The sequence below is a fragment of the Coregonus lavaretus genome, assembly GCF_964263955.1.
Source record: "Coregonus lavaretus genome assembly, chromosome: 14".
Taxonomy (NCBI): Eukaryota; Metazoa; Chordata; class Actinopteri; order Salmoniformes; family Salmonidae; genus Coregonus; species Coregonus lavaretus.
Window position 1 is genome coordinate 29,994,314 of NC_140001.1, and position 11,681 is coordinate 30,005,994.

At 45.6% G+C, this 11,681-nt stretch overlaps 1 protein-coding gene across 1 annotated transcript; it reads left to right on the plus strand.

Moving 5' to 3' along the window:
- Positions 1-2,856: 2,856 nt before the first annotated feature.
- On the plus strand, positions 2,857-11,360 carry fancg (FA complementation group G). Its single transcript, XM_084176320.1, has 13 exons — positions 2,857-3,026; positions 7,009-7,108; positions 7,445-7,570; positions 7,693-7,868; positions 8,050-8,212; positions 8,307-8,437; positions 8,544-8,690; positions 8,771-8,931; positions 9,079-9,465; positions 9,979-10,019; positions 10,207-10,350; positions 10,486-10,600; positions 10,772-11,360. Exons 1-13 carry the CDS (start codon positions 2,925-2,927, stop codon positions 10,872-10,874), a joined length of 1,896 nt encoding a protein of 631 aa, XP_084032446.1. The 5' UTR covers positions 2,857-2,924; the 3' UTR covers positions 10,875-11,360.
- The last annotated feature ends 321 nt before the right edge of the window (positions 11,361-11,681 follow it).

Below are 11,681 nucleotides of genomic sequence, written 5' to 3' on the forward strand. Positions count from 1 at the left end.
TCATCGAGAGCATCCTGACCGGTTGCATCACCGCCTGGTATGGCAACTGCTCGGCAACTGACCGTAAGGCGCTACAGAGGGTAGTGCGTACGGCCCAGTACATCACTGGGGCCAAGCTTCCTGCCATCCAGGACATACACTACCATTCAAAAGTTTGGGGTCACTTAGAAATGTCCTTGTTTTCGAAAGAAAATCAATTTTTTTGTCCATTAAAATAACATCAAATTGATCAAAAATGCAGTGTAGACATTGTTAATGTTGTAAATGGCTTTTGTAGCTGGAAACGGCTGATTTTTAATGGAATATCTACATAGGCGTACAGAGGCCCATTATAAGCAACCATCAGTCCTGTGTTCCAATGGCACGTAGTGTATTTTTTTAAATCTTATTTTATTTTATATTTTTTTTAGGGGTAGATCAGCTTAATATTGCAGATAGATTGTAACTTCCATCAATGTAATTGTCTGCATCACTTCCAATCCCCCATGTTTATATATATATATATATATCATACATACATACATACATACATACATACATACATACATACACATACATATCCTTTTTTTAAAAATTATTTTTTACCCTTTATTACTTTCCAACCCCACCACCCTTTCCCTAATTGGAGTAAACTAGTGAACAACAATGCTTAGGCCTCTACTTCCAGCTTATGCTTACTACACTGCTAAAAAAAATAAAGGGAACACTAAAATAACACATCCTAGATCTGAATGAATTAAATAATCTTATTAAATACTTGTTTCTTTACATAGTTGAATGTGCTGACAACAAAATCACACAAAAATTATCAATGGAAATCAAATTTATCAACCCATGGAGGTCTGGATTTGGAGTCACCCTCAAAATTAAAGTGGAAAACCACACTACAGGCTGATCCAACTTTGATGTAATGTCCTTAAAACAAGTCAAAATGAGGCTCAGTAGTGTGTGTGGCCTCCACGTGCCTGTATGACCTCCCTACAACGCCTGGGCATGCTCCTGATGAGGTGGCGGATGGTCTCCTGAGGGATCTCCTCCCAGACCTGGACTAAAGCATCCGCCAACTCCTGGACAGTCTGTGGTGCAACGTGGCATTGGTGGATGGAGCGAGACATGATGTCCCAGATGTGCTCAATTGGATTCAGGTCTGGGGAACGGGCGGGCCAGTCCATAGCATCAATGCCTTCCTCTTGCAGGAACTGCTGACACACTCCAACCACATGAGGTCTAGCATTGTCTTGCATTAGGAGGAACCCAGGGCCAACCGCACCAGCATATGGTCTCACAAGGGGTCTGAGGATCTCATCTCGGTACCTAATGGCAGTCAGGCTACCTCTGGCGAGCACATGGTGGGCTGTGCGGCCCCCCAAAGAAATGCCACCCCACACCATGACTGACCCACCGCCAAACCGGTCATGCTGGAGGATGTTGCAGGCAGCAGAACGTTCTCCACGGCGTCTCCAGACTCTGTCACGTCTGTCACATGTGCTCAGTGTGAACCTGCTTTAATCTGTGAAGAGCACAGGGCGCCAGTGGCGAATTTGCCAATCTTGGTGTTCTCTGGCAAATGCCAAACGTCCTGCACGGTGTTGGGCTGTAAGCACAACCCCCACCTGTGGACGTCGGGCCCTCATACCACCCTCATGGAGTCTGTTTCTGACCGTTTGAGCAGACACATGCACATTTGTGGCCTGCTGGAGGTCATTTTGCAGGGCTCTGGCAGTGCTCCTCCTGCTCCTCCTTGCACAAAGGCAGAGGTAGCGGTCCTGCTGCTGGGTTGTTGCCCTCCTACAGCCTCCTCCACGTCTCCTGATGTACTGGCCTGTCTCCTGATAGCGCCTCCATGCTCTGGACACTACGCTGACAGACACAGCAAACCTTCTTGCCACAGCTCGCATTAATGTGCCATCCTGGATGAGCTGCACTACCTGAGCCACTTGTGTGGGTTGTAGACTCCGTCTCATGCTACCACTAGAGTGAAAGCACCGCCAGCATTCAAAAGTGACCAAAACACAGGCCAGGAAGCATAGGAACTGAGAAGTGGTCTGTGGTCACCACCTGCAAAACCAGTCCTTTATTGGGGGTGTCTTGCTAATTGCCTATAATTTCCACCTGTTGTCTATTCCATTTGCACAACAGCATATGAAATGTATTGTCAATCAGTGTTGCTTCCTAAGTGGACAGTTTGATTTCACAGAAGTGTGATTGACTTGGAGTTACATTGTGTTGTTTAAGTGTTCCCTTTATTTTTTTGAGCAGTGTATATACATTTTATGGACACAGTCAATTTTACAATAATTATATTTTGTTTGTTTTTTCTCCTGAACTTCTTCTACTCTCAACCTTTATGAAAATTAGTATTTGTGTCATTCTCAAAACTTTTGACCATGACTGTACTGTATTCTAGTCAAGGCTCATCCTATATATCTACTGCTGTACACACCTTTTCTATTCATACTGTATACTGTCCATACAGTCTATATAAACCATTTTACACACACACACACACACATATATATATATTTACAGTATATTCTGGACTCTGACGTTGCTCGTTCTGATATTTCTTAATTTTAATTGGGGGATTTATCCTTTTGAAACCTTTGAGTGCAATGTTTACTGTACACGTATGTTTTTTTGTTGATGTTGTTTTGGTTTCTTCTCACTTGTTTATTTCACTTGTTTTGGTAATGTAAACATATGTTTCACATGCCAATAAAGCCCCTTTGAATGGAGTCGAGAGAGAACTTCATAACGTATCAGTTATGGTCAGTTGCCTGCTTTATCCAGTAGGCGGCAGTAGAGCAACATGGACGCCTGACAGAACATTCTTCCCTGACAAATAGCTTCCTCTTTGACTCCAGGGAGGGAAAGTTCGAAACAACAACAACAAGACATGAGTGGTTGTATTTGTTGTATTCTGAATGATTTGTAAAGGATTTGTGACAACGATGTCTCACGTATCGGCTCCATGTTTGCTGGACAGATGGATTGAAGAAAATAACGCTATCGTAGACAAGTGGAAGGTGAGCTACTATAGCTAGCTAGCTACTGTTAGCTAGCTAGACAACAAAATAATGGTAATGTCTAGATGTATCGAACTTTTGTCAAATTTTCCTAACCTTAACCTAATTCCCCTAACCTGCAGCGTAAATTCTCCTAAACCTGCTACGAAAAGTCAATTCTGCCAAAAGCTGGATCCTTTCTAGCCTTGTCCACGAAGTGTTGCTCTCTATCAACTGAATTTCTACAGCTATACTGAACAAAAATATAAACACAACATGTAAAATGTTGGTGCCATGTTTCATGAGCTGAAGTAAAATATCCCGCAAATTTTCCATATGCACAAAAAGCTTATTTCTCTAAAATGTTCTGCACAAAGGCGTTTACATCCCAGTTAGTGAGCATTTCTCCTTTGCCAAGATAATCCATCCACCTGACAGGTGTGGCATATGAAGAAGCTGATTAAACAGCATGATCTTTACACAGGTGCACCTTGTGCTGGGGACAATAAAAGGCCACTCTAAAATGTGCAGTTTTGTCACACAACACAATGCCACATGTCTCAAGTTTTGAGGGAGTGTGCAATTGGCATGCTGACTGCAGGAATGTCCACCAGAGCTGTTGCCAGAGAATTGAATGTTCAATGGGCAAATGCTCACCTTTGATGGCCACTGGCACGCTTGAGAAGTGTGCTCTTCACAGATGAATCCCAGTTTCAATTGTACTGGGTAGTTGGCGGCGTGGGGGTGAGCGGTTTGCTGATGTCAACATTGTGAACAGACTGCCCCATGGTGGTGATGTGGTTATGGTAAGGGCAGGCATAAGCGACAGACAACAAACGCAATTCGATTTATCGATTGCAATTTGAATGCACAGAGATACCCTGATGAGATTCTTAGGCCCGTTGTCATGCCATTCATCCACTACCATCACCTCATGTTTTAGCATGATAATGCACAGCCCCATCTCGCAAGGATCTGTACACAATTCCTGGAAGCTGAAAATGTCCCAGTTCTTCCATGGCCTGCATACTCCCCAGACATGTCACCCATTGAGCATGTTTGGGATGCTCTGGATCGACGTGTACAACAGTGTGTTCCAGTTCCTGCCAATATCCAGCAACTTCGCACAGCCATTGTAGAGGTGTGGGACAACATTCCACAGGCCACAATCAACAGCCTGATCAACTCTATGCGAAGGAGATGTGTCGCGCTGCATGAGGCAAATGGTGGTCACACCAGATACTGACTGGTTTTCTGATCCACGCCCCTACTTTTTTTTAAAGGTATATGTGACCAACAGATGGATATCTGTATTTCAAGTCATGTGAAATCCATAGATTAGGGCCTAATGAATTTATTTCAATTGACTGATTTCCTTATATGAACTGTAACTCAGTAAAATCTTTGAAGTTGTTGCATGTTGCGTTTTATATTTTTGTTCAGTGTAAATGCTTCCGTAGCCCTCATGTCTAAGGGTTTTTTCTCATATAGTCTTATTTAAAGTGAACTCTGGGGTAAAAAAAAAGCAAAATAACTGTTCTCTTTGTATTCACACCTTTGCCTTTGAATGAGGACTCAGCTCTTTTGCCAGTTTACTTCACCTATTTTGTGGTCTGAGTTCTCTTTGCTTTCACATTTATTGCTGTGTTTAGAAAGTAACCAAGATCTTTTTCCAACATTAACTCAATGCACTCTGGGTTTTTATAAAGTGCAGGACAAGCTATTCCATCAGCATGTGTTTTCGGACAGCTAGCCCAATAATGCACTAAAGGAGCCTAACGTTACTCCTTAGTCCAAGGACCTTACATGTTCTGTTTAAAGGGAGAATTGGCTCTGGAAGCCAAAACAGCCAAATACTCCATCTAAACGTGAATCGATTCTCAATTGCGGTACGGTTCTAGAAACATAAATCCCTCTACTTTCATATCACATCAAAATAATTTCACAAATGCCGCCAACAGTATTTTTCAGTGATAACACGTTTGTGATGTCGGTCTTCTGTTTACACACAGATGTTCGGAGATGCAGAGAGCTAATTAGCACATCAGTCTGTTTTCCGTAAACAAGTACCCATAACATGGAAATACGGCTGTGTGGGAACCCTACCCCTTACCCTATAAAGGTGTATCAATTTAACCTTTTTAAAATTTATTTTTATGTATTTCTCAATGATATGAAAGATAAGTCCTTATGCTTCCAAAACCGTACCGCAAGCGATGCGTGTTAATGTTCAGACCGAGCGCCACGGCTCGTAACAAAACTCCCCTCTACAGAAGACGCCTTCGTCCAATGACTCTTGTGTAATGTAATGGATCTGAGAGTCATTATCAAGGGCTATCAGATAGCTAGATATATAGTGCATTCGGAAAGTTTTCAGACCCCTTCACTTTTTCCACATTTTGTTTTGTTACAGCCTTATTCTAAAATGGATTTAAAAAAAAGAATAATCCTCATCAATCTACACAAAATATCCCATAATGAAAAACCGAAAACAGGTTTTTAGAAATGTTTGGCAAATGTATTACAAATCAAAAACTAAAATACCTTACATAAGTATTCAGACCCTTTGCTATGAGACCCGAAATTGAGCTCAGGTGCATCCTGTTTGCATTGATCATCCTTGAGATGTTTCTACAACTTGATTGGAGTCCACCTGTGGTAAATTCAATTGATCGGACATGATTTGAAAAGGCACACACCTGTCTGTATAAGGTCCCACAGTTGAAAGTGCATGTCATAGCAAAAACCAAGCCATGAGGTTGAAGGAATTGTCCGTAGAGCTCCGAGACAGGATTGTGTCGAGGCACAGATCTGGGGAAGGGTACCAAAACATTTCTGCAACATTGAATATCCCCAAGAACACAGTGGCCTCCATCATTCTTAAATGGAAGATGTTTGGAACCACCAAGACACTTCCTAAAGCTGGCCGCCCGGCCAAACTGAGCAATCGGGGGTGAAGGGCCTTAATCAGGGAGGTGACCAAGAACCCGATGATCACTCTTGACAGAGCTCCAGAGTTCCTCTGTGGAGATGGGAGAACCTTCCAGAAGGACAACCATCTCTGCAGCACTCCACCAATCAGGTCTTTATGGTAGAGTGGCCAGACGGAAGCCACTCCTTAGTAAAAGGCACATGACAGCCCGCTTGGAGTTTACCAAAAGGCACCTAAAGGACTCTCAGACCATGAGAAACAAGATTCTCTGGTCTGATGAAACTAAGATTGAACTCTTTGGCCTGAATGCCAAGCGTCACGTCTGGAGGAAACCTGTCACCACCATGGGTATGTTCTTTCAGTGGCAGGGACTCGGAGACGAGGGAAAGATGAACGGAGCAAAGTACAGAGAGATCATTGATGAAAACTTGCTCCAGAGCACTCAGGACCTCAGACTGGGGCGAAGGTTCACTGTCCAATAGGACAACGACCCTAAGCACAGAGCCAAGACAATGCAGGAGTGGCTTCGGGACAAGTCTCTGAATGTCCTTGAGTGGCCCAGCCAGAGCCCGGACTTGAACCCGATTGAACATCTCTGGAGAGACCTGAAAATAGCTGTGCAGCGACGCTCCCCATCCAACCTGACAGAGCTTGAGAGGATCTGCAGAGAAGAATGGGAGAAACTCCCCAAATACAGGTGTGCCAAGCTTGTAGCGTCATACCCAAGAAGACTCGAGGCTGTAGTCGCTGCCAAAGGTGCTTCAACAAAGTACTAAGTAAAGGGTCTGAATACATATGTAAATGTGATATTTCCATTTTTGTATTTATTATAACTTTCAAAAAAATTATAAAAACCTAAAAAAGGAAACCAGACCGCGGAATTCAAGCATACCAAACTCAGACCACCTCTCGAGATGGTCTCAGTTCTGTTCGCTTCGGGGCTCTTTTGGAGGGGTCTGAGTTCCATTGGAGTATTCACGCTGCTCAAAAAATTAAGCGAACAGCACTGTTCACAAAAATTGGCTGAAATGGACCATGTGTGAAAACATACTAACAAGCGTGTCTTTTCAGCAACATAGTGACAGAGGAGACGCAGTAACTCGGGAACAGGGTCTGACACTACTGAAATGGTGCTACGTGGAGAGTCACAAGCTACTACAGAAAATACAAGGTGCAATATCTAAGATGGCATTTAATTTAAGCTAGCACCCCCAAAAAATGTCATACAGATAATAAAGTCTCACTGTGGTCCTCTGTAGCTCAGCTGGTAGAGCACGGCGCTTGTAACGCCAAGGTAGTGGGTTCGATCCCCGGGACCACCCATACACAAAAATGTATGCACGCATGACTGTAAGTCGCTTTGGATAAAAGCGTCTGCTAAATGGCATTTTTTTTTTTTTTTTTTTCTCATCCCCCCTCTCTCCTCCCCTCCTCTCTCTCCACCCACCCCATATTCCCTCACCTCCTCTCCATCCCTTTCCACCCCCTCACCTCCCTTTCTCTGCAGGTGTACCTGCGGTGCCGGCCCATGTCCAATTGGAGTTGACAGTGGTGTATAACTGCTGTCTGTTCTCCTTCAGTCAGACACAATTCACTGAGGCAGAGCATCTCCTCACACACAGCCTGGAGAGAGGTACGAAACACATGCACGCACACGCGCACACACCCACACTCACTCACACAGGTAGGAAACACACACATCTATCATTGCCCTCTCCCCCATCTGTCTCACCTCACCCCCTACCCTTTGTGCAGCTCTAGGGGCTGTAGGTTGTGATCGTCCTCCTCCCGAACCCCGAGTGTTCTGGTGTACGGTTCTAAAGTCCCTGGGTTCCACATCTTCCCTGCGCTCCTGCACTCTGCAGCTGCTCTGTCTGCACTGGGCTCTCTGGCTGTCTACCTGCAGACTGGGGCACATACAGGAGTTGCAGGTAGTGTGTGTGTGACCAACCTGTTACTGGATTTCTCTGTGTGTGAAACACTAGTATTAGCGTATTAGGTCATGATGAAGTAATCAGAAATGAGGTCTTGAAACAATAACTCTTTGACAGTTACACACTGACCTCACATCACAAATGTTCATGTTGTTTTTCTGGTTCTCTCTGTCTGCAGGAAGAGCTGCGATCTCTCTCTGAGGGACTGGGGGCAGGAGAAAGGGATGACAGGAGGGCGGCAGGAGAGGTGGCTGTGGAGATGAGTGCAGTGAGGCCAGCGGTGCTAGTGCACCCCAGGGATCTAAAGGATCTCCTTCTCATCTGCACTGTCATCGCTCAAGGTCTGAACCATTCAGCGCTTCCCATGCTGGTTAGTTTAACCCTTACCTGTCCAAGGTCAGAGAGGTTAACCGTTACCTGTCCTTACCTTTGCAGGTGCTGAGCTGCTGTGTGAGGGGCAGTGTTCAGAGGCCCTGACTGTTCTTCAGAGAGACCCCTCCCCGTTGGCCCCCAGAGACCTGCTGGCCCAGATACACACTCTCACAGGCCTCTGCCTCAGCCGCACGGTAAAAACACACACACACACACACACACACACACACCTCACAAGCCCTTCAGACGCATGGTGAGAGAGCGAGTGATGACCACGGAGATGTGTGTGTTTATGTGCAGGGTCGTCCCCACAGTGCTGTGCAGTGTTATAGGAAGGCGTTGGAGACCGACGTGAGGTGTGTGTGTGCGCTGCACCAGAGCATCCTGGTCTACAGGCAGCTGGGAAACACACAAGCAGAGATCCAGGCTCTACGTCTGCTACACTCAGTGAGTGACACACACAGAATAAAGGCATCTGTCTGAGGCAGTACTTGACTGAGATGTGATGGGTCTTGTGTCTGTACCAGGTTCTGATGATGCCACCTGCCACCCAGCCTGCAGTGGCCCCACCTCCTATCGTCTGCCCCGCCTCTCTGCTCCCTGGCCAATCCCTGTCCAGCCTGCTTTCAGTCCCTTCCCCGCTCAGCGTACTACACAGTCTGGCTCAGAAGTGTGTGCTCCACGGAAGGCAAGTTCCCTGACAGCCAACATTGTTGCTCAATTCCATAACGACACACCTCCTAGGAATTTCTTCAGATCTGAGAGGGTTACATTTGTACCACTATGTTGTTTATCTTGTAGTGTGCTACCCTATTGTTGTGTGTTTGTGTTGTAGTGTGTCAGAGGGAGTAGAGCACTACCTGGACCTCCTAGCTTTTCTTCAGTCAGACCACCAGCTGTCTCAGGGGTTCTCTGAGGCCCCTCCCCTCCCCAGGTTACCTGAGCTCTACCTGGAGGCTGGCTCCTCCCTGCTGACGGCCCAGCGGCCTGCCGACTGCCTGGCGCTATGTGATGAGGTCATCAGTACGACTCTGGAGCTGGTCCCAGAGAGGCTGTTGCTGGAGGAGCCCATGGAGGCGTCTGTGCATGGGTCTCCAGACAAGCTGGGGTTAGGCCAGGACAGGCTGGGTGTGGTGCTGTGGTCTGGGGCTGCCTACCTTCTCCAGGCCCACTGCTACTCCCACCTCAAGGACTGGAAGCAGGCTGTCACCCACTACACCAGGTGAGTCTCATATCACATCACACTTCTTCCACTGCACCAGGTGAGTCTCACATCGCATCATCAAAATTCACCCACTACACCATGTGACATCACATCGATGTTCCCATTAGACTGGTCGGGTTACCGACTCCACCAGGTGATCATCAGTCCTTACACCTGAGTGCTGAAACTGTGTCTTCTAGTTCTGAGGGAGTGTGTTGTGGGTTCCAGTTCTGAAGGAGTGTGTTGTGGGTTCCAGTTCTGAAGGAGTGTGTTGTAACGTGTGGGTTCCAGTTCTGAAGGAGTGTGTTGTAACTTGTGTGTTCCAGTTCTGAAGGAGTGTGTTGTAACTTGTGTGTTCCAGTTCTGAATGAGTGTGTTGTAACTTGTGTGTTCCAGTTCTGAAGGAGTGTGTTGTAACTTGTGTGTTCCAGTTCTGAAGGAGTGTGTTGTAACTTGTGTGTTCCAGTTCTGAAGGAGTGTGTTGTAACTTGTGTGTTCCAGTTCTGAAGTAGTATGTGTGTTGTGTTTCAGGTGCATCAACCTGCTGATGAAGGTGTGTATTAAACAGAAAGGTGAGTATTCAGACTGGCCGCTTGGACATGTATCAATTCATGTTGTGTGTGTGTGCATATATATATATATATATATATATATATATATATATATATATATATATATATATATATATATAGTTTGTTGATTTGTGTATCTGGAGGTTGTCTTGACGTGGGATGGTGTTGTATTGATGTTGGGTTGCAGGCTGTGTGAAGCAGGAGCTAGGTGTTAGGACCCTGCAGAGGCTGAAAGGGCTGGCTCTGGCAGGGAGAGGAATCAGCTTCACACACAGAGACCAGAAGAGGGAATCCCTGAGAGACCTACAGCTCAGCCTGCAGGCTGCACCAGGTAACTACAGGGTTAAATTGTCTTTATGTAGACTTGTATCTAGTAGTCTAGTAAGTAATACATTATTGTAATCCAGCCCCTGGGTGTGCATACATACATACATGCATGCATGTGGCTGTCTGTCTGTGTCTTCAGGGTGTGTGAGCGCTGGGCAGTGGCTGACCGAGGTGCTATGGAGGCTGGGGAGGAAACAGGAGGCTGCAGCCTGTTGGGAGAAGACCCAGAGCTCCAGCACAGCTCCATCATTAGAGTAAGACGACATCCGTGGTCAATGGTTCACTACAGATGTTCACCTGGATTTACTCGCAATACAAATGGAAAAACATGTAGAAAAACGTTGTTTTGAGTATAAGATTGAGAGTTATAGGTGTCATTTGAGACACATCCTAACCCTCTGCTTGTCTGCATTCTCTCCTTCAAGAGGTGTTCCCCTGTACCTGCTGGACCGCCAGACTGGCCCCTCCCTGGACCTCACTGACCTCCGACGCAGAGTGGAGGAGTTCACCAACACTCAGCACAGCTAGGGGGTGTCTCCAGAAACACTGGCGTGTCCTCATAAACTCTGGGATGTCCTCATAAGGCTTAGTAAGCCCTGTACCTGGGACAAGCAGGTTTTACCCACCCAACATAGTGTGAGGTTCATACCCTGGATGAATTGGAGTTCCAATTAAGTGGAGTTTAAACTCTGTTAACCTCTGAAGCCCAGCCGAGATTTGGGAGGATGGCCACTCGAGACTAGAACTCTGTAGACCAACTGTGCCACTGTGAGCCATAGCCATACTGCCTGGTGAGGTGAATTGAGTTCACTCATACAGAAGGAACAGGACAGGCAACTCTTTGGGAATGCCACAGTGCTCTGTCTGAGTGACTTGTGTAATAATGTGTCAGTAGTACATTATTGTGATATGACAAATATGATACTGTGTTGCCTAATTTCTGTAAATATGTAATATTTTTGTTTGAATTTATTTCATATTTAGTCAGCAGCATAAAGAGTGTGGTTTATCTCTACTCTGTTGGTTATTGTTTTAATGAATGTTCAGCGTGGGAGATTTGGAGCTTGCAAGCTACTGTTACCGGTAAAAAAAAAACATTGTGAGATGTCTCTCTATTTGGATATTAGGATGAACTTGTGCTATAAGGTTAGATCTAGAGAGATAATGTTATAAAGCAATACAGTGATGATATAAAGTCGGCGTGAAATGGAGGATTGCACTTGTTTTACGCCCCAGCAAACCGAGGCAGGAGTCGAGGTATGGACCATAGAATGGACCGATTATGCACCTCTAAGCCGGTTTGAATAAATCGAGTGCATCTGCTGGGTCGCTATA